General features: G+C 44.8%; 2 protein-coding genes across 2 annotated transcripts in view; both read left to right on the top strand.

Annotated features, from left to right (window-relative positions):
* The window catches only part of AGO3 (argonaute RISC catalytic component 3), a 35,906-nt gene extending 26,871 nt beyond the window's left edge, over positions 1-9,035 (top strand). The window contains exons 16-19 of the mRNA XM_076357596.1: positions 236-370; positions 1,023-1,124; positions 2,790-2,989; positions 3,616-9,035. Coding sequence (XP_076213711.1) covers positions 236-370; positions 1,023-1,124; positions 2,790-2,989; positions 3,616-3,724 — 546 coding nt within the window. The 3' untranslated portion in view covers positions 3,725-9,035. The remainder of the gene's footprint in view (positions 1-235; positions 371-1,022; positions 1,125-2,789; positions 2,990-3,615) is intronic.
* Positions 9,036-15,876: 6,841 nt separating this feature from the next.
* On the top strand, positions 15,877-22,337 carry TEKT2 (tektin 2). The gene is made up of 10 exons (XM_076357597.1): positions 15,877-15,933; positions 16,945-17,116; positions 17,506-17,631; positions 18,272-18,477; positions 19,045-19,188; positions 19,757-19,871; positions 20,288-20,395; positions 20,835-20,978; positions 21,242-21,321; positions 21,914-22,337. The coding sequence occupies exons 2-10, from the start codon at positions 16,961-16,963 to the stop codon at positions 22,125-22,127; spliced, it is 1,293 nt and encodes a 430-aa protein (XP_076213712.1). The 5' UTR covers positions 15,877-15,933; positions 16,945-16,960; the 3' UTR covers positions 22,128-22,337.
* Positions 22,338-23,014: the final 677 nt, after the last annotated feature.

The raw sequence follows: 23,014 nt of genomic DNA, 5'->3' as shown, positions 1-23,014 counted from the left end.
GACTTTTAAGGAGAGAATTTCTTAAGCATGTTGGGTAAGAAAAGTTGCAACTTCTTTCCTGTCTGGGAAGAAGAGGTCTTAGAAATATATTGTTTCCCAAGTTCTAAGTACTTCCTAAGATTACTAATTGTGTGGCAACGTTGTACTTAGTGTTAACTACAAACCATTTATTAGGTGGGTGTGTGTAGAATACAATGGAAGGAAAACCTAAACTATTCTGTTCTTGTGCTTGTAGGTTTTGTATTATGAACTGCTAGCCATTAGAGAAGCCTGCATCAGTTTGGAGAAAGATTACCAGCCTGGAATAACCTATATTGTGGTGCAGAAGCGACATCATACACGATTGTTCTGTGCTGACAGAACAGAAAGGGTAATAGTTGCCCCCTCTCATAATAGCCTTATGTGAAAAGCTTGATGTCAAGCACTTAACGCTGCTGGAGAAAATATTAGCGAGGGCTTCTATGTCAATCTGATTGTTTTTGCATTCAGGGTAGATGTTGAATTGATAGGCACAAAATGTGGCCCCAAATTGAAAAATCGTTGACCTTAAGTATGCTAAAAAAAAATAATCCCCATCAGGCTTTGTCATGTTGCACATCGATGCTGGTCTTTGTCAGTGAACTATAGCTAATATTCGTGCAACTAATTAGGACCAAGTCTACGGCAATCGTAATAGAAGAAAATACAAAATGATGGAACCCTTAACTTTCCTGTTCTTCTGAGTGAGTCGATCCAAACTCGAGCTGACAATTTAAATACAAGTGTATGTGCAGCTCTTCTGTCTTTCTGAGATTGAAAGTTCTGAAGTGCTGTGGGTACAATATTCTGTTTTGAGATCGTAGGGAGCCATGCAGTGTCCATGTCAAACATCCTAGGCTGCTGTATTGACACGTTCCAAACAGTACTGTGGCAGTTCATTCACGGAAATGTTGCGTGTGTTGAATAGAAACCTGTATTTTTAATTACAGTTGAGATGTATAAACAGTTGCTAGCTGCACTTTTTAACAAAACTGTTTCTCTAGGTTGGACGAAGTGGCAATATTCCAGCTGGAACAACTGTAGATACAGACATTACACATCCATATGAGTTTGATTTTTACCTCTGTAGCCATGCTGGAATACAGGTATGATTGTTTCTTTGTAAGTAAATGTGAATTTAGAACATGTTGTTTTTCTCCCTTTTGTCATGCTTGTGTTTACAAACAGTTATTTATTAGGGAAATGTCATTTAGCTCAGTTTTATCTGAGATACCATGTTATTGTGGAACTAATAGTATTATTTGCTTAAGAGGTGGTCTCTGCTACACCTTTAAAACTTGCATTGATGGTAACTCGTGCTTTTTTAAGTTTATTTTAAAGAGGTCACTTTGTTTTGTACCTTTGTTATTTCTGAAAATAAAACTTCCTACTTTTATGATTTATAGCCACAATGAAATGAACATTGGATTAAGTTTTCAAATGTAAACAGTTTGAAAGACTGAAGGCAGTATTTGATTATCTGCTGACTAAATGTAGACTAGTGAATTACAGGCTGTGGAAATTAAATCCAACAATGTGGTGGTATTGCCAGCAATACATTGGAGAGTCAACTTAATGACAAAAATTGTGTCAGGATATTGCTTAAAAATGGAAAAAAACTAACTCTTTAAATTTTTATCATGTGAGTCTGACCGCATTGTTATAAGTTTTGTTTAGGTTGGGTGGGCATGTTTTCTTTTCCAGTTTTGAACCACTGCAATGTTTTTTATTCAGGAGTTCAAAACTTCTGCTGCTTTTCTCCACTTATATGTGTATCTTTATGCTAGGTCTGGGCAAGCTAGTTTTTGGTCCCTTGGAGAAAAAAAATTGTATCAGTAAGTTGAAGCAGAAATGCCAGCTGTAGCTGCAGCTCATTGTTTTTAATAAGTCTCAACTTATCCATTTAGTTGAGACTTTAATATTTCTTTTTTTTTTTAAAAAGAGAGATTTCTATCCTGGTTAAAATACAACTGTTGCCCTAATTCAGTTACACTAGAGTTAAATCTTAGGGTATCACACCCTTTGTGGGGGGAAGCAGGAGGGAAGGGGAGTGTTCACTCCAAAAGAGTGTCTTTCAAAGTAAGTGCATCATTTAATAGCAAACTTCTAAGAGTTCCTAAGAACTGTACTCAGTATTCAGTACTTGTTAGTGGTCTATAAGGAAACATTAAAGTACTGATGGTGAAAGTCAGCGTGTATCTGGGGGGAACCTTGACACGAGTGACATGTAAAAAATCTGATTCAGCATAATGCCAAAGAGCAACGCAACTCTTGAGCCTGTAGGAAAGATGACGTCGTGTGGCAGTAAGGAAGTGTATGTTTTTGTGTAGAACTCTGTAGGTAACTTCTGAAATACTGGAACCGTTTCTAGTGTTCGTAGTTTAAGTTAGGGTGCTAAGGAATTGGAAAGAGTTAAAAGCAGAAGTTATTTCTCTGGGAAATGTGTCTTGGTGAGAAACAGTTTCAATTAAAGGTAGTTAAGAGGTGGTGTAATCATGGTTTAGTCATGTTGGGAGCAGGTTTTGATCGTTGAGGGTTATCTAGAAGGCATGTGGGTTTTTTCCAAGCAAGAATAATTAGAGTAACATCATCGTGTAAATGTTAGACTTCTTATTCATCTTTAAATACATGTAGGGCTGACATAAGACTGAATTTTCTTTGGCTGCTGTTACATAGGAGTTCAGACTAGGTAGTCTGACCCTTTCTGAACTTAATCTGACTTGATTGTATGGAAAAGCCAGATAAGTGAATTGATGTTCCCTTCTTCTTAGGGTACCAGCCGTCCCTCACACTATCATGTTTTGTGGGATGATAACTGTTTTACTGCAGATGAACTTCAGCTGCTGACTTACCAGCTCTGCCACACATATGTGCGCTGTACACGATCAGTTTCTATACCTGCACCAGCGTATTATGCTCACCTGGTAGCATTCAGAGCACGATACCATCTTGTGGACAAAGAACATGACAGGTAAATGAAAATGTGTGTGTAAGTTTTTGTCCCCATTGGTCTTTGCTGCATTGTCAGGCATAAAGCCATCCGACTGTAGAGAATTACTGCTCGTTTTGCAGTTAATTTTTGTTACCTCTGGGACTAGTCTTAAGATAATCATTCCTGACAGCTGCTGCTCAGTATCAGACAAGAGTGGGTTGGTGGATTCTACTGAACAACACTCAGATTAAAAGAATTAAGTTTAGTTTAAAAAAAGTATTCTGTTATTACTTTGTGGTCTGAGGGAATCAAGCCACACGTGTAGCTTTTTGCTTTAGAATTAGAGTAGTCATGAATGAAGCAAATGTTAAGTGCCTTCCACTTACCTAATCTGCTTTGTACGTCAGAACTATTTTATAACCTTCAAGCCATCAATATATTTGTAATAGACTTATTTTTAGATGAACAAACTGAGCAGCTAAGGTAAAGGGATTTGTCAAAAGCCTTGAGGTTGCTGGGTGAATAGACAAGTAGATTTTTCTCAGTATCCGGTTCTATTACTGTTGCCATGTTGTTCTCCTAAACGTTGAAGAGATGTGAAGGCACCTTTTTGATCTGAATTAATATGATTTACAGCCCTGCTTGTCTCTTTCTCTTTCTTGCAGTGCTGAAGGAAGCCATGTTTCAGGACAAAGCAATGGGAGAGATCCACAGGCCCTCGCGAAGGCTGTACAAATTCACCAAGACACCTTACGCACGATGTACTTCGCTTAAGTCAATAAAATGGGAGCATACTCACTGAAAGGAAGAACTGAAAAATTAAGCCACATACAATGTATGTTTCCAGTGGGGTTGGTTTATGGGGTGTGCCTCTGATCATGCTGAAGTTGACACTGTGCAGGGGGGAGAGGCTAACCCTTAAATTGACACAAGGAAGATTGTTTACTTCATCGAGGAACACAGCACTATTATGCAATATGAAACCAGCCAACTGCTTTTTTGGTGCGGTCTCCTGTAGGAAGCACCGCCATCATTTTTTTTTTTTAATTTCTTGTAGTTTAACCCTCTTATGCCTTTACCTCAAGTTGCTCGGCAGCACAACTATCTTTGCAAAAAAAAAAAAAAAAAATCGTTGGTGTAATTTAAAAAAAAAGCAAACCACCTTTATAGGAACAATCACAATGATTGTTTGGGGGAGGGAAGTGTGCAAAAAGAAATATTAATTTTTTTACCCCACTGCATTGAGGAATCTTTCTCTCAGTATTGCCATCAAGCATTCGAATGTGAACATATCCAAGTACATTTGAATGTACAGCACTAGCTAGAAAAAATTGAGGGGGGAAGATGTTTTGCACACTAATAATCTGAACATAATTTAGCCAACTGCTGCCTTTGTGTCTTTCTTCACAGCTTTGGAGTTCTAAGCTCCAATAGTTCCCTTTTAAAAAGCAAAGAAGCTAGTGGTATTATGTGCAGGCAGTAGTGATCCAAACTCTTCTTGCTCCGTGGTGAATTTACTAAAGCTGCTGTTCTACCTAGTCCAAAAGTTTCAATTATTTTTTATCTGGCAAGTCAAATATGTTGAAGCTTCATGTGAGATCAGATGTCCCAAGTTTTATGGGATTACATATAGTAAACACGAGAACTGAAACTTTAGAGCTAAGGTCTTTTTGGAAAAAAGAAAAATGCTAGTTTACTTGCTGCCTCTCACACCTTAATGTGATTTCATATGTATGTGTTTTTGAAGTTTAGCTTCCTTTTGTTTCTTTTATATTTATTAGAGTAATAATAATGCTTTAATTTAATTATTACAGAACATATGGTCAACATCCAACTTTTATTTTTTAGAAATGTAACCATGTTTATTTTTAAAAAACTGACAACTTGTTTTGCTATCTTTTAGTGCAATAAGCGTTCTAAAGGAAAACTGTGTCCATTGAGCTGTACTAAAGCAGTGTTTGTACCACTAACTGTGGAAGAATGGACACCTCCATGATTTTAAAAGGACAAAGTAAAAGCCTTAATTTTGAAAGGAAAGTTTTATAGTCAGAAGGAATCTTGAATTTTCCTTTTTTAAATCAAAAAATAGCAAAAATGCTTCTAGAATTCTGCAAGCTTTACTTGTCACTGCAGTATTTTGATTTAACAAAGGAATTGGCCGTATTTTTGGCTTTGAAATGCAGAGGATATTTCAATTAAATGGAAAGAGGTTTTTTATCAAGATCTAAGTTTTTACATGCTTAGTTAAATCTATTTGACATCAGCAAAGTGTCTGGAATTAATAAAAGTTTTTAGGCTTTTTTCCTCTTTGATAATGACTTTCCTTTTAAAATTAAGTTATTGGTAACTTCATTTCACTTTGCAAATAAAGAGGGCTGGGATAGTTCTAACATGTTAAATCACTGAAATGTGAAACAAATTAACGGGATTCTTTCATTCCACTTTAAAGGTAAAACAATATTTAAGATGTCAGAGACAAGCATTTATTCAATGAGGGGACTGGGGAGTTTTGCACTTTGTAAACTCGTGAACTGCATTTTTGACTGTTTTTATTTGCACTGGTTCATAGTATATATACTGCAGATCGTTTGTACGGGCATTGCTGTTATCCCAGCCCTTCTGAACTCCACCTGCTCTCCACATGAAAACCAGTGGGTTGGTATAAGTAGCTTATCTCCTGTCATTCTCATGAAATCCGCTGTTTGCCAATATACTGTATTTTGAGCCTAAAATCTGAGCCCGTTTTGCTTCAACAGGCATGAATCTCCCCCATTTTTTCTGCCAGAAAACAAAGTACTGTATTTTGTGCATTTGTATATTGTATTGAAATGTATGTAGTGCTGTTCACAACACTGTCTCAAAGAGCTTTACTAAACAGTTAGTGTATATACATATTTTATCTCCCGATATCAAGGAAGATAATGTAAAAAGACTAACTTTGCAAAGTTAAAGTTGCACTGGAACTAGTCGTGATGGTGGGCAGTTGGCTAGTGGCTTGGGGTTCCTCGGAGAGGTGGTGGGAGGGTGATCAAGGGAGACTCGGCAGACCCTGACGTGTCGGAGAGTCTCTGGGGTCCTGGGAGCCGCATGCCTTCGTCAGCTGCCCCCGCAGACCCAGGACTGGCCCCGCCATGCTCTTTGACTTCTTAATGCACTTACCTTTCAGCGCCTTCAAATAAACCTGCTGCAGGGAGGTTGGTGTAACGAAATAATTTGAGTGAGATGGTTTCCGAGTAAGTGTCTCAAATGTTTTTCTTGGTCTGTGACCTGACAGTTTTCTCTCAGAAGCACTCTAGCTAGTAGTTCTGTTTATAAAAGGTTCAGGTTAGGCTTTTTACAGAAAATTGTTTTAAAATAGAGAATTTTTTTAAAAAAAAAATTTTATGAAGACTTCTTGTGGATTTCTGGCGTTTAGATGAAAATTCCTTTTTAAAAAGTCTTTTAACGCTCCTTTCAAAGACACTGTACGCTGCTCATCCTGCCCACGCTCAGCGACTATGATTTGAGAAGCTTTTTTGCTTGCTACTTTCACGAAAAATAAATTAAAGAAACTTTATTGGGAAAGTGACTTAAATTACTTGTTGAGCTAGCATTTTACCTGGTTTTCATGTGAAGAGTATTTGGAAGTTTTAATCTCTATTCTTGGTTTTGCAAATACCTACATAAAGTGCCGATACTTACCTGTATTACGATATCAAGTTACTGGCGTTGTGAGGGGCACACATTGATGATGCTGTAGCTGCTATATTTATTTAAACGGAGATGGACAATTACTGCACTAAGGAATGAGGAGATAAGCAAGGAATCAAGGTTAGTTTAGATATCTTGTTTTTTTCAAAAGAGAATTAATGGTGTGAAATATCAAGTGTAACAAAGGGTGCTGTCATTTTAACTGAGATTAAATAGCCAGATATTCTTCCTTTGTTTAAAAACATATATATTTTGATGTTTGCAGTTTGGGGGTGGGGGGTCGGGATAAATGGTACCTCATCTGTGGTGGCAGTTTCCAGTATATTTTCAGAGTATATGGATTTCTTTTATTTTTGTACCTGCTCTCCTTTAAAAAGAAAAAAAATCTCAAATTTTATGTGCTGTTTGGGGAAATCTTGAGTGGCATACCAGATCCCTCTCTTGCTGGGAGCTGTCTGTATAGAGTCCAGAGGGACGTGGGCAAAGGCTGACAGTTCTACTTACTTTGCAGACATACCGGCCTCGTTCATATGCCTATCTAGAAAAATGGTTCCTGTCTCCTACGACACTGTACCAGTTGACTGCACCGAGACCTCGCTCGTACTTAACAAGTGGCACTAATTGCTTCCGTGGCGGGAGCACGCACAAGGGCCCCAGCGCTGGGTTGGGGACGGAGCAGCCTTAGGGTATCGGCCACGCGAACCTGCAGCGCTGGTACTGTGCCAAGAGCGGGAACCGCTCCCCGGGGCTGGCGGCAGTGCTTCTGGTAACCTAGCAGAAAGCCTTGCCGAAACCTGCGATCTAGTGACTAGTAGATCCTGATTTGGAGAGAAGTAGAGTGTTTTGTAGTTGAGGCATTAAACTTGCAACATCTGCTAACAGAATGACTGACTCCACTGTAAGTAGCTTTTTTTTTTTCTTTGTAGGGCATGTCAGCTGTGGCCATTTTACTCAGGATCGCTGTATTACTGTTCAATGTGTAATCTGGTTAAACACATCCAAAAGCTATTTTTATAGGGCTCATTCTGGCATCCTTTTGGAAGTTTGTTTGGCCATAGAAATGGTTTTCAGGAGTAAAATGGGTTTCTGGAAGTTGTCAGTCAAATTATTTCAAGATGCTACTGGTCCTAAACTATTTTCACTTCTTCATATATGAATTTTTGTCCTATAAAATGCTCAATGTAAGATACCAGACAGTTGTCATCTGTACAAATTCCAGCTACGAAAACTGGTTTTCTACTAGTCTTGAAGTTCACTCTGGTGAAATTCCAAGCTCAGCCTATGCTTAAAAAAGCTTGAGGCCTTTTTTTTTTTTTACACTTTCTTCATATCTTGTCCTCTTTTGATATTTTCCCAGTTTTGTGAACTGAGGGTTTAGAACCTTACTCCAAGCACTTTTATAACCAAGGAATCAAAAACCCAGATTACGTATGTTGAAACTATAAATTCAGTTTTCAGAGATCGTTATTTCTAAAGGGCCATCTTAGTCTCTGGTCGTGCCAGGCAGACACTTGTCCCTTTCAGTGCTGTGGAGTTTCATGGCTGCTACTGGCAGGTCGATTGGATCCAGTGAAAAAATCTGTAGGGATGTCAAAGGGAAAGATTCCTGTCTGTCTTTTCTACCCAAAGATGGTACTTTAGATCAATATGGGGTGTTAGGATATCGTTTTTGTTTCGGCACATGTTTAAAGAAAACTTTACTTAGCCAATTCACTCATCATTTTTTGTAAGCCTGAAAAGATAGTGGTTAGAGCTTGAGCTAATTGGTGCTTTCTGCTAGTAGAAGATTTTGTACTTTCAGTAGTTGAAGTATGAACGAGATGGGTACAGGATCCTATGCTTTACCTCCCTAGCAGAGTCTCAAGAATCCTGATCTCTAGAACGTTAAAACAAACAAAATTGTCCCTGAGTAGGCAAAGGAGAAGCTTGCGGGGGAAAGTACCGAAGCATCAGTTTTACAGAAACAAGGGTGTGGATGGAGAGACTCCATCCACTTTCCATCCCATGTGCCCTGGCCTTTTCAAATCTCGTCTGAGGTACCCCCTCACCTAACACGGGTAGTTAACATAGGGTCCTTTTAAGACAAAGCAGTTCCACTGTTTAAAACTTGGAGTGATTTTATTTTTTTTTTAAGCAGGACAGTCCTCAGAAAGTGCCTTTTTAGAAGATGGTGCTGTAGATTTTTATTTTCCAGTTGTATGTGGCTGAAAACTTAAGATAAATTATTGAAAATGCCAAGTGTTTGATGGTATCTTTCAGGTACTTTCAAGCATCAGCTTCTCTGAGTCAGGACCAAGAACAACCAGGAAAGTGTTTTCATTTGGAGGGAGAGGCATTGAGGAGTGATCACCAAATTCAGCTGGTAGGCTAGAATCGGTTTTGATTTAGTCAATGCAATTTACCTCTTCACATTGAGGGGGTATGGGGGGGTGGGGGGGTGGGGTGTAGGAGAAGTAACAGCATGGGACTCTTGGGGTGATGTAATTAGTGCTGAAAGGAATCCATAGCTATTGAAGGATGTTGTCTCTTAGATTGTAGCAAGCTCCCAAAGATGGGAGTAGACAAACTGAAAGCTGTCTGAAGACTTACGAGATGGTCGGCCCTGCTGCGAGCAGACCTCACGTGGCTTGTGCGTTTAAAGGAGTGATGTGCATGTACCAATGGGACTTCTAATTCCTAGCTGGGAGTTTCGATACGCTGGATGGGAACGGCTTGGTGGGGTGGGGGACACTGCCCCGCTCCGACGGTTGAAGAGGCTGTGGGTCCGTAGTGAGTTTGGTGAGCATTCCTCCAGTCAGGAAAAGCTGTAGACTAGACTAAAACACTGCACCTCAGTAACCTTGTAATGCTGCATAAAGTAATAATAATAGCAAAGTTCTGCTTTGATTACACTGTAATGTGCTTGCACATGCCTGCAAAAAATACACACTTAACTTTCATTTTTGTAATGGTCTTAATAGCGGTTATCGGACTTTTTCTTTTATGATGAACCTTGTCCTTTATTGTGGTGTTTCTGTATATTTATTGGTAATCTCTGTGCAGCTCATAGGTCTGTGTGTCTGGTCTGTATGTTGCTTTTAACACTTATTTTTAGGTGGGAGAAGTTTCTGAATGTTTGGTTTTTTCCCTCTGAAGTCAGCTTAACTAGTCATGTTAGAGAGGAGACTGAATAAAACAGCTTGATAGACAGACTACTTTAATTGGTACCTTGTTTCTTTAAAAGTAAAATGAGTTTGTGTTCATTTTATTACTGTTCATACAGTATTGGGCATTTAAGATGTAGAATAACTTGATGTCAGTCAGGATATTTTTGAATATCAGGAGCTTAAGCGCAAAACTCCCACTTTAATTGCAAGTGGTATCATTGCAGGAATATGTTCGTGTCCAGCCTTTTTCTAGGAGTAAGCAGAGCTTTTTGACATCTATTAATTTGGATGCGATCAACGAAATATTTAGGGTATACAGTCCCGGAGTGGGGCACTGACCCCTGTTTGGAGTTGCCCACACCTCTTTGTTGAAAGGGACGCTGTCAGATTAATGCGCAATATAGCACTCCCGCTTACGCTACCCACAGAGACTATGAATCAAGGATCTTTTTGCTGTGTAGATTTCTTCTGATTCAAGTTAGAGAAATGAACTGATGTTTCTTGTAGTTAGTAACCAACTTTTTTGTCTTATTACAGTGCCCAATGCCACTCTGTTGGTATTTAAGCTTGCAATGATGTTAAATTATTTTATATTCCCAATTTCTTAATGTTATTAGGCTAGGATTTAGAAAGCATTTTTTCAGTCTAAATTCTGAGCCAAAACTGTGTGTTCTATCCCTTTTAGTAGGTAGGCGTTTTTATCTTTTAGACTAATAAGGGCCAAAAATCTTGCACCATCAGCTTGTTTGCAGCAATACTCTTCATCTCTTCCCTTGCCTATCAACCAGTTTATTTTCCATCTACATTTAGCTAATACTGAAGCTGTTGAGATTTAGAAGGAAGTTGCTGCCTCCTCTTTCTATCAAAAGAAATGAAATGGACCTGCATCTGACGATGCTGGTTTCTGCTGGGCACAGACCTCTTCCTAGAAGTCTTGCCTTGGTGACGATGAACTGTAGCACACATGGGTTTCATTACAGTAGAAATGTTCTGTATGTTTCTGTTCCATTCATTGGAGGGTGCATCATGTTTTAAAGTATCCAATTTAAATATAAGCTAATAAACCGCTGAAGATGTAGATGGTCTATTAAAATACTTCAAATTAAAAAAAAAAAAAAAAAACCAAACAACAAACCAAACCAAAAAAACCCCAACAACCTAGTGCACATGGATAGTTTTAATTCATCCTCCTTCCTGGCAAAGTTTGAGCCTGAGGATTTGCTGTAATTGATGCTACTCATAGTAAATCGTGCTAGGATTAATCCTAAAACTGAACTGACTCAGCTGTATGTTTTATGAAGAGGAGAAGTGGTAGCGGTGACTGTGCTATTAAACCAATAGTAGAAAGCGCTAAGAAGTGCAAGGAGGAAACTTGTCTTATTGAAAAAGCTGAATATACTGAAAAAAATCTCATGCTGCTAGAGCCTTGTGAACCTGTATCTTTGCATCCAGTTTGCCCAAAAAGACCCCACGTGACCACTTCAAAAACTAATACGTGAGGGGAAGAGCATTTTCCCCATATTTTTGAGTGCCTGTTCACCTCCTAAAAGGACCGTGCTGAGAAGCAGGTGGCAGTGCCTGTAACAGCTGTATAGTTAAGTCAGACTAACTGTGTTTTGTATCTAAACCTTGAAGCTACCTTACTTGGTTCAAAACAGACGCAAGTTCCAGTAGGTCGGTGCTATTTGAAACAATGGAGCCAAGGGGTTTTGTGAGCAATATCTGACCCTCCATAAAACCGATAGATTTCTGGTTGCAATTTTCACGCAGTTCACGCTGAAGTGTGCCTGGCTACCAAGAAAAACAGCAGCAGGCAGTTGTAGAGTTAATTTTGCTGTAGCACTACAGTTGCTCTGCTCTTCCTCAGCTCTTACCTACCTCCCTGTTCCCTTACGCAGGATCACTCTCCCTCCGCTGCCTATATAGAATTAGCCATGTTGAGGACGCTGTAGCTGTGTGGAAGGTGAATCAGCTCTGGATGTGAGGGGTGGTGGTAGTGCGACGGTGATGAAAGCAACTGCCTGTAGAAATAAAGGACTGAGTAGGAGTTGGGTGGATGTCAGGTGAGCTGTGGTCAGCTCCAGCCCTTCAGGGAGATTGATGGGAACGTCAAACATTAGCTTAGGTGTCCTGAACTGTTTGTGTTGGACTTGAACTCATTGAGAGCAAGCATGTGCCTTTTTCTGATCAAGAACAGAAGCTGGAAAAACTTGTGTTTGCATTGGTAGTATGCTTAGTATTTTTCTTGAACTGTTTTTAAAGCTTGAAGTCCTTGGTCAGAACGGAGTTGGTTTTGTGTTGAGTTACTTAATCAAAGTGAGTCCTGAATTATTTGTGAATTAGAACTACCCAGAGAGGAGAAGCTTTTAAAATAAGTGGTTTCTGGAGAGTAATGTCATCAAATAAACATACTTCCTGGTAGACTTGCAATTTTTTTAAATGCAATTTAACCTTGATATGTTTCTCTATCTAATGAGAATCGTTAATTCTGCCTTTATTTGAATGTTGCCTGTCCAGTAATGTCTTCACTCTTTACTGTGCTCCTGCAGCTTTCCATACACTCCATTGCTTCTTCCCCCTTACCCCTGTTTGGCGGCTGTAAGGATATGAAGAATGTTGTCCAGTGAATGTCGGGGAGCGGTGCAGGTCTGATTAAGTGGGAATGTGGAGGTGAGGATTAAACATCACAGCTAATTCTTCAAGAACCAGTTTGCTAGCGGCTGAGGGTAGTGATGTCTGCGTACAAAATCGTGTGGTCTCTTGGGTACGGAAAGAGTTAGCGAAGTGGTATGAGGGGAGAAAAGATCCCCCCTCCTCCGATACCGAGGTACTAGTAGAGGGAAGGCTGTTGTAGACTGTGTGCTGCGCAAAAGCAGGCGCCTGTGTCCTGAGATGCTAGTTTGGCCTTAAAGCTGCTAAAAAAGTGGATTTTCAGACCGAAATGGAAGAGCTTTTCAAATAGGTTATATTTTATGCAGTTTTGAGATATTGATGAGTTACCCAGCCAGGAACTCTGGTATCAACGCTGGCTCTGAAATGGTTTCCCTCTCTGACCTCGGGTTAAACAATTCTGCTTCATTCTTCACCCTATCTAGAAAATGTTTATGATGATTCACATCGCCTTACGAGAGCTAACTATTAGAAGTTCTGAGGATGAACCATGTTGTGGAAGTGCTAAATTCTTGATACAAACCTGTGCACCTTCTTGCAAGTTTGCATCTTCAATTAATTCAGTTCTGTTTGGAGTCTCTCTGACGTGAGCCTGTGCTCTTTACTTACATCTCATCGCAGCTCTGCTCGAGGAAGGCCATTGGGGTTGGTCCCATGATGTTTTCCTGTTGCTTTCTTTTAAGATAATCCATTTGTTGCAAAACAGACTGTCAGAGGGCAAGTTTATTTAAATGAAAGGTTTTTTTCATTGCTGAGGATTATATAGGTCTTTCAAACACATTTGGCAGTTGGAAAATTAATACCTACTGTAATACTATCTAGCAACACAGAAAAATGTGACTATATGTTGAGTTTAGGGCTATGCTAGCCCATAAATCATAGGTCCACAACCCACTTGAGTACAGGTGTGCAAAAATTAGCTATTAAAATAGTTACTAATAAACTTTCATTATGCTTACACTTGCGAATCTCTTAAATATATTCAAAACCAGTTTCTTTGGTAGAAAAACCATGCCTCGCTGGTTAGTGTTCACTCAGACACCTTAGCAAAGTAATACCCGCTAGAGCAATGCTAAATGTAAAGAACCTCTCAAAGTCTTTGAAACCTGATGGTGTGCCAGCAAAATGGAAACTTGAGTAGTGCTCTTCAACTGGTGAGGAAAATTGCACGCCAAAAAAACTTGGTGAGAGGAAGACTGCTAGAGATGAAGTTTGTCTTCTGACTTCTGGCAACTTTGCAGTGAAGAATGGCTTCTTTTAGGTACTCGGTTTTGTACATCACTTTCCTCCTGTGGCTATGGTTTATAGTTTTCTTTGGACTTGATTTCTGTTCTTCATCAAAATGTTATCATTTCTGCAGTTTTTAGTGTTGAATCTAGCCTCGAGACAACTTAATGTTGTTTTCCTGTAGAAAAACCTGTTCCTAGAAAGTTGCATTTTGTGTCCGTTTTGCAGGCAGTTTTGAAAAGCTAGCCTCAGCACAGCAATAGAGTTGGCAGAACAAGTTTTTGGTCTGAAATGTTGATTTTGACAGGCTCGTTGCCCAGCCCCTACTGCCATGACCAGCGACACTGGTGTACGGATCTGCATTTCACAGGTTAGGTGACACACTTTGGGCTTGCAGGGTACAGATCCTCCTGTCTGTTACGTTCTTGCTTCTTCCCTTGGTGTAAGCAGTTAAGCTTCCCCAAGTAGCCTATTGGTGGATAAATAGTGTTGTTGCTTGTCATGGGGAAAAACTAGGCTGTTTACGTGGCCTGGAGGCGTCTGATCATAGATAAGAACATTGTCTATCAGCAGGTATTACTTCAAAGCTTTCACGGTAATTGGTAGCATTCGGTTATGAGCCAATATGGGTATTAAAGTATCTCCAGGAGAAGGTGGCTCAGGTGGCATAGTGTGTGCCATAAACATTGCTAGTGATCAAGCTGTATTTGTTTAGGAGACTGCTGGAAGCAATGTTGTGCATATAAATTTTGCATATTTAATACCATATGTTTAAATTGAAAAAAATATTGTGCTGTTTGGGATTCCTTTTCAGAATAAAATTCTAATAAACTAGTCCGGTGGATTGAGATTGCCTTCTATGTGTATGTCTTGCTCTTTCTCATATGCTGGTAACTGCTCCCCTCTCGTTTTGGTGTTACCATTGCTTAAGCAGGAACCGGAATGTGTTCCCACCATGAAGGTACCGGGGGGTTTCAAAGCAAAAGGGAATTGTTTCAAGAATAAAGTAGAGCTGTGACTTGAGACATTGCACAAATAGATTGTAGACGGATGGCAAACAAACTGGTAAAAGCCTTTATTTTTACTTAACCATCTTGACCATGTGTGCCTATTTGTATTGCGGATGTGGGCTGCAACCATGTGGGGTGGGAGGGGAACCATGTGTCGGCGTGTTTTGAGATGTACTTGCTAAGCAGAAGCGGTGTCCTCTGCCCGTTCTCCTTTTCCAGACAAATTGTTCTTGCCAAAATTTTCTACCTGTTGCAAGAGTTGCTTTCTTTCCAGCACAGTAAAATGTCAACTTCTTTCACTGTTCCTTCCCTCTCGTAGGCATCTGTAACCTCTGTACGACTGTGTATAGTACACACAACAGTCATCAGATCTCTGCTGGCTTTAGATACCATCAAGTTGGGTGTATTGTAAACGAACCGTATTCATTTGAAAAATAAATTTTTTTTGAAATGCATGTGTGATACTTCTAATTTTTTTTTTATTCTTGCATCAGTTTAGTTTATTCCCAAAGCCATGTCCGCAGGAGTGGATGGAGATGGAGGTGTGGTGGAGGTGGATGGTGATCTGAGCTGCGGTGTCAGGAGCTGGGTGGCATCTGGAGGGAGGTACCAGGCGTGGCTGCCAAACCTTTGCCAGAAAACGGTTTTACTTTCAGCCTCTTCTGTTTGATTTGATTTAATGCCATTTAATTTTTTTTTTTTTAAAACCAGGAAAGAACTTCTTGAAGTGCTCAGATGGGCGGTGTAAATCCTCCTGCTGTCTGCAAAACTAGAGCTGTCGTGGGAAGGCGATGGCCTCTGCGGGTTACCCCGTGTTACCCCGTGTCGGGGTTGGGAGGGGGTTGTGGTACTGGTGGTCCGGGACCCCCCCACCCTGCTCCCTGCCGGGAGGATGCCCTGTCCGCTTGGGTTTATTGGTTATCTTGTTGGGGTTTTCTTAATAATAGTTAATAACAACTGGTTTTGGTGTTGCTTTGCAGTGTAACTTTCACTGATAACCGCAATAAAAAGAGAAAAGCCGTGCTGCAGCTCTGTCACCCACCCCTACCCCGGAGGCAGGCGGGGAGGGGGGAGCCGCTCCCCTCCCCCCCCCCCCCCCCCCCGGCCACCGCTCGCTGCCGCATAGCAACGGGCCCGCGCGTGCCTGGCAACCGGCCCGGCGGCGGGATCGGCCCTGAGGCGGTGAGGGGAGCGGGGCCGGGCCCCGGGGCCTGGCGGGGCCGGGAGCGGAGGCCTGGCGGTGAGAGGAGTGGGGCCGGGCCCCGGGGCCTGGCGGGGCGGGGAGTGGGAGCGGGGCTGGGCCCCGGGGCCTGGCGGGGCCGGGAGTGGGAGCAGGGCCGGGGCTGTGATGGGCCCCGAGGGAGCAGCGTGGCACTGGCACGGAGGAGCTGGGGCAGTCTGCCTAGGCCTGCCCGCACCCCAGCCGGGGTGAGGGCCCCTCCTAGCTGGAGGCTGAGCCCCTCCCCTGTTCCCCCCTTCCACCTGGGGGGGGGGGGGGTCGAGCCTCCCCCTCTGCCCTGCAGCCCTTTGTGCTTTCTCACCCACGGGCTCTGCAGCCCCGATGCCTGCCTGCAGGGCTTCCTTCCCTTCAGGAGTTCCCCAGCGGCCTTTGGTGCGGATGGCTGTGCCCAAGGAGCTCTGTCCCAACTACCTGTGTCCAAGAGGACTGGGGGACAGGCACGGGGTATACCAGAGCCAGGGAAACTGCCCCAGAACTCCACCTGACTGTGGGTTTTTTGAAACCTGCAGTCTCCTCAGGAGCTGCTCTGATCCTGTTGAGTGGTGTCTCTAATTCCTGCCAGTTCTGCAGGGATGTGCTGGGTAGCAGGGAAGATGGCTGCAAACTATACTGTTCCTGCAAAGCCTTCAAGTCCCCTGGGACTGCAACCCTGGGCTAGGCCTATGCAGCTGTAACAAAAGCAGAATCAGTAATGTCATCAGCCATTTTGTCCAAGCTCAGTAAACACCATGTGGGAGATGGCGCTGTGAGAGGCTCCTTGTCTATCTGCAAATAGCACCGTTCTCCAGGGAGAGACAGGTGGACAGGGCTTTCCTCCTGGCCGAGGGGCAGAGGGTGGCTCCGACCGCCTGTGCTTCCCCAGTTGTACGGACACATGTGTCTGCACTAGGCGAGATGCCAGGTTAGAGCTTGCTGCTGCTTTTCTCTTGAAGAGCTTTCCAGTTTGTGGATGCATCTCCATTTCTGGTGTATTTCCATGAATAAACACAGAAATCTTCCGCTCTCTTTTAGTCACTTGTTTAGCAAGATGGCCATGCTGAGTGTAAAGCCAGGACAGCGGTTCACCTTGCCGAACTGGCACGCCAACTCCCATCTCATCTCGGCTGATGCTGAACGCCAGCGTTCTGCTTCCCACCAAGTCCGGCAGGAAGCCCGAGCTCTCTACAACGAAACCAACAACCAGGTGGGCCTTCTGGCAGCTTGGCTGCTCCCGGTTTGTCAGAATAGCTGGCTGAGGAGTATGGGAGAGCGTCTAGACCTGGCTGTATGGACGAGGGAATAGAAGAAGGCTTTACTTCTACAGAACCTGCTAAATATAATACATTTACTTCCTGTAAACCCATGTGCAATGACGCGTGTGTACCATCATGAAATCCCTGGGTGTGATTCTCGCGTCCTTTGCAACTTGTATTGTTTTCTGTGCTCTCCATTTGTATAGATGACTATAAGACCAAATGGCAACATGTTGTACTCTTGTGAGGGGTCAGTCAATCCTGAAAACAAGGAAAGGCTGCAGCAAGATTCACAACTGCAATTTAAAAAAGAGTAATGGCGTTTCTCCTCTAATTCCAGACGAAATGGGATGAGCGTGACAACCACACCCGCCTGGCTGAACGTATCAGCAGCGTGAACAGATGGAAAGAGACCCTGGACAAATGCCTTGCAGACATAGATGCGGAAATTGATGCCTTAGCCAAAGTATGTTGGGAAGACAGATGGCTGGAAATCAACTTACACTCTCAACGTGGGATGTTAAATAATTGAGGCTTGTCTTCTGCAATGGGCAAGGCCATATGGAGTTTGAGGGGGGCTTATCACAAGTATACTGAGATCCATACCTGATGAAATGACTTCCTGGAAAGCAAGCCACTGTGTTCTTGGCTGAGCCAAGCCGTTTTATGGAGCTGTGCATTGCACACTCATGTTTGGGTTTTGGGTTGTGTTTTTTGTTGGGTTTTGTTGTGGTGTTTGGTTTTTTTTTTTAAAGCTCTAAAGGATAATGAGAAATATGTTAACACCATCATTCAAAAATGTTTGATTTTAAATAGAGAATAGCAGTGGGACATCTCTCTGATTCGTTTAGTTCTAAACCCAGAAGCTGCTGCTCCTGGAGTCGTTAGCCCCCAACAAGGTGTGATTCCCAATGCAAATAGCAGATGTAGAGGATTAATGTGTTTGGCTCTCACAGTTTTCATTCCAGATTTGCTAAAAGGTTTCAGAACTGCAAAGACAGGCAGCGCGAGGCCCTCTTAACAAGGGTATCGGTGGGTTCCCCTTCCTTTCTTCCTCCCATCCCCGAAGGAGACCTCACACGCACACAGCTGGCTTCTTCCTCCAGGTGAAGGAAGCAGCAGAACGTGCCCTCCAGGCAAAGAACTTGCCTTTGGACGTTTCCATTGAGTGCCTGACGCTCCGCGAGAGCCGCCGCGCCATCGATGTGGTGAGGGACCCTGTGGAGGAGGAGCTGCACAAGGAGGTGAAGGTGATAGACAAAGCCAAGAGAGAACTGCAGCAGAGAGTGGACGAAGCCTTCGAACAGCTCTGGTGAGGCAAATGACACAGCTTTTGACCGGACTCTACCCTCCTTGCTTGGCCCCAGCAGTTTAATGTGCCTCTAATGCCACGCTGAGATGGGCAAGCAGGCCAGGCGTAGGTACCCTGGGGCAGTGAGCCACTCAGAGGAGCCTTTGATTATTGTCAAGGTCTGTGGGGTCTGGGAGTTTGTAGGGGAGAGCGTGTCAAGGGAGACTGTAAGCATCCTCAGAAAATTTTGGCCCGGACAGATATCTTGTGCCACCTGCCTTGGTTCATGAACCAGTGACCTGGAAGTGTTAAAGCTCCCAGGCCCTAATCCCTCGTGGCTCGCTGCCCCGCTGCAGGAGGGCGGGCAGCTCAGTTCACCAGTGCGCTGCCAGAGCAGAGCACGGGGGAGCCAGGCAGGCAGTAAAGCAGGTGTGCTGCCTTACCAAGTTGGGCCCAGTTCACTGGGAGGGCAGGAGCTCATCACTCATTTTAAAAAGATGACTGAGGTGGTGATGAAAGCTTTGGAAATTGCGAGCTGCCTCTTCCCCTCTGCGTGCTCCCCGCTGACTCCAACCCTGCTTTCTGCAGCCTCTTACAGGACGCTCGCCAGCAGCTGAGCTGTGACCACCGGCGCAAGATGGAAGCATTGGAAATAGATCGCATGTGCTTGTCCCTCAGCGTGAACTCTCCCAACATCTCCTTCAAGGTCAACCCAACACGGGTCCCAGACGGGTAAGGAAAGAGCCTGCCCTTTGTGTGGCCAAATCCGTGCTGGTGCTTGAAAGAGCCCTGGGGTGCTTTTTCCTTCCATGCTATATATCCTGGCTTGATGGGTGGCAGTTACAGAGATAGCTCAGAACAGGAGTTGGCTGCTGGCATTTGTTGTAGCCCTTGAATTGTGAAGCCACGGAGTTTTGGGAGCTACCTAAATTGCCACCACAAAAACAGAGGAGCTAGCTGCCCTGCCTCCCTGGTGCTTGGCTGTAGGTGACACTCAGTAAGCAGTGTGGTATCAGCCTTTGGCACAGCTTACGGGGGAGTCACTGCACATTTTCACTTGCTTGGCACTTCATAGCATGGTTTGGATGTGTCCTCGGTTGGAGCAGATGTTGGCCTCAGTGCAGGAGCAATGGGGTAGCAATCTCCAGCTGGTGCGGTGAGGAGATCAGACAGGACGTGACGTCCAGAATTCCTGAATCACTTTGCACTGCACAAAGTCTTCTTGGCCTGCAGCAGGTGGTTCCTTTTGAACTGTCTTGCAAACACTCAACTTATTTTCATAACTACTGATTGTTCACAGATCAACTGCACTTGATGAGTGGGAACAGAACAGCCAACGTAACAAGGAGCATGCTGAGGCAGAAATGAAAGCCTCGACTGAGCTCCGAGAAGCAACGGTGCTTGCCATTGCACAGGTAAATTAGTCTCTTGGTTGTGATTCGGTGGTGCAGAAGTTCTGGATCCAGTGTGGGAGAATGGGCTGGCATGTGCTGTGGCGAGGGGAAGGGAGTCTTTGAAAAGACAGCATTGGCCCACAGGCCTCTCTGAGAGCAGCTGCCCTCCTGGTTTAAAAGGGGAGCTTGATTATGCTGCGGAGCTTGCAGCAGTCTTGGCAACCTGGAAGACACGTACCTGTCCATCGTTCCCCGCCTTTTGGCTACAGGGGGGTGCATGACCTGCACATTCATGGCAGCAGCCAGAACCCAGCTGGCTTTGCTCATAGGCTTGTCCCAACCTCACGGGAGGTCTTATCACGTGGCGGTCGTATTGGCAACTGCTGGGAGGGAGGCACCTTCTAGGTGTGTGTGACTGGAGCCTGTTCTCTCTTCAGACAAACAACGAGCTGGAGGCTCAGCGTGTAGCTACAGAGTTTTCCTTGCGCAAGAGGATTAGAGACCTGGAAAGAGCCTACGATGAGCTGAAATGGCAGGAGCAGAATGTAAATGTTGCTTCTTCGGTTATTGGACACAAACTTGGGTGGGAATTGAATCCAAAAGGATGTTTGTTATGTGCAAAGCTACTTGGCCTGAGCATGGTTTCCACATGAGAGCTGTTAAGTGGCACATGCGTGATCCCTGCAACATCCTGCCTCCTTCTGCCATCACAGTTGCTGCTCTGGCATTTCCCAGCAGCAGTGCCAGGTCTTGGCCTTTTTATTTCACCCCTGGTCTCAACCGCTGTGGCCATAAAACACCAGCAGCACCATGCCTGGTCCGTGTGAAAAGCCCGATCTATGAGCAGAGGGCTTCAGTACTCGGAAGCCCACCAGCCCTTGTTTAAAACCCATTCCCAGCACAGTAAAATCCCAGGACGCAGAGAGGCTGTTTTCCAGTCTGTATCCCTTGCTGTCCCTCACGATACATGCCTCTTATCCGTAGACCTTGGAAGAAATTGCTGAGATGGAGGAGGACATCCGACGCTTGGAGGAAGGTCTTCGAAGGAAAACCAAAGATCTGAAAGTGGTGCACACCCGCCTGGAGACCCGCACCTATCGGCCCAATATGGAGCTCTGTCGGGATCAGGTACCAGCCTCGCCTGGCACGCTCCCTGCCAGGAGGGACTGGGGGGAACTGACCAGGACAGGGGCTTGCGTGGGTCTGAAAAACGTGGGTGCGCTTTGGAGGAAACTACAGAGGGGCTGAGCAATGGATCCTACAGTCACGTAGCAAAGCAAGGCAATAAATGTCATAGCTGGGCTAGAAGGGGAATGAGAGAACCGTGGCCTTTGTGAAACAACACTTCAGCCCTGTTAACTGCTGTCACCTTCTCCCTCCCCACCTCGCAGGTCCAGTACGGGCTAACAGATGAGGCCCACCAGCTGGAGGGAACGATCCGTGCCCTCAGACAGAAGCTAGCAGAGTCACAGTAAGTCTTCTGCTCTCCGGGGCAGAGCAGTGGCCCAGCATTGCCCACCTGAGGGACGTGGGGTATGTCCACGGCCTGGCACACTTCCCAGAAGCTGCATTTTGGAGCTCGTGTCTGCTCGGATCAGGAGTGGAAATAGTCTTTGGGCTTGGTGGGGAGCTGGACTGGGCAGCAGGGTGCAGGCAAGGTATGAGAGGTCTGTGCGGTGGGAGGGTGAATGGGGTTCCCACAGTCCCTGCTTGACTCTGGCTTCAACCAGGCACAGACAGTTCTAAAAGGGGAAAAAAAAAAGAAAAAAAAGGATGAAAAGTAAAGGAAGAAACAGAAGCGCTGCTCTGGGCTGGCGTGGGCTCCCAGGGTGCACATCTCTGCACTGCGCTCCAGGAGCAGCACGTGGCCTTGCTGTTCGCAGACCAAAACAATGCTGCTGCTACGCACCACGAAATACCCGATGCATTCGTTCTTCGTACAAAGGCAAATGCCGCACAGATATTTCTGCTGCCAGAAAGTGGGAAGTTGGGTGTTTCCTGTGCAACTCGGGAAGCGAATGCAGTGCTTGAACCCAACTCCTCTCGCTTCTGCTTGTTCCCAGGGATGCCTTGGACGCTCTTTACAGACAACTTCACCGCATTCGGACGGACGCTGGCTACAAAGCCAATTCCCTGGTGCTGGACAACAAGTGCATGGACAGCCGGAGAAAGCTCGTGGTCCCTGCCGAGAAATTTGTGCCAGAGGTTGACACGTTCAACCGGACGGCGAACCGTGCGCTCTCCCTGTTGAAGAACGGGCAGCTGGAGTTGGCTTAGTGCGCCGGGGAGTGTTGTGCAACGAGCCGCACCGAGGAGAAAGCCACCACTGACTCGGTTCCGTAGCAAGGAAAGCGGACATCTGTGTCGTGTTAGGATAATGTAGTTCTCCTCCCTCCTCCGAGCTTGTTATATAATTGTCTGTCCCCTTGTGTGATGTTTATAGCCTCTTGCGCTCCGAGGAGCATTATAAACAATAAAGCGTCTGTCCCCAAGAGCAGTTGTCATCCCACGGTGCTGGAAGTGTTTCCTGGTGATTGAATCCATCTGGGCGCTTTCGTGTTTTCAGTCCTTTAAAGTGCAAGGCTGCGCTCTGAAAAGGGCCTGTGTAACGGTGGCAGCGTGCCAGAGCCGCTCCGTGGGTGAACCGACTCAAATCTCCTCGCTTTAATGATTAAAGTGAAGTTTGGGTCGGGATTTCCCCTCGCCCCCTAGCCCCCGCGCGGCTAACACAGCTACGCAAGCAAGAGCTGGAGTCCGTACCGGCTCTTGTGGCCACAGACTTGTTAAAATTGAATTGCAGCGCTCGCCTTCTGCCGCGAGCTTATTGTTTCTGTAAGGCGCTGGGGGCCGCGCGCTCTCCCTGGGAGACGGGCGTCCTCGCGGGTGCTCTTCCTCCCCGGCGTGGGAGGTGGTGCTCGGTAACCGCCCCCAGTGGAAAGCGGCCTCCCGGCTCTCCGACTAAATTTTGATGGTGAGAAATTGGGGGGGGGGGGATAAAGCCGCCCCTTTCCCTTCCTGTAGGTGGGGAAATGAGGCGGCAGAGCCCACAAGCAGCTTTTTCCTGCCCGCGCCGCCGCCCCTCCCCTCCGGGCCGCCAGGGGGCGGTGTCCGCGGACACCGCCCCCTGGCGGCCCGGAGGGGAGGGGCGGCGGCGGCGCGGGAGA

This window comes from Aptenodytes patagonicus, chromosome 21 (genome assembly GCF_965638725.1).
Source record: "Aptenodytes patagonicus chromosome 21, bAptPat1.pri.cur, whole genome shotgun sequence".
Classification (NCBI taxonomy): Eukaryota; Metazoa; Chordata; class Aves; order Sphenisciformes; family Spheniscidae; genus Aptenodytes; species Aptenodytes patagonicus.
The sequence above is the reverse complement of the archived record's forward strand: the minus strand, read 5'-3'. Positions and strand labels throughout refer to the sequence as shown.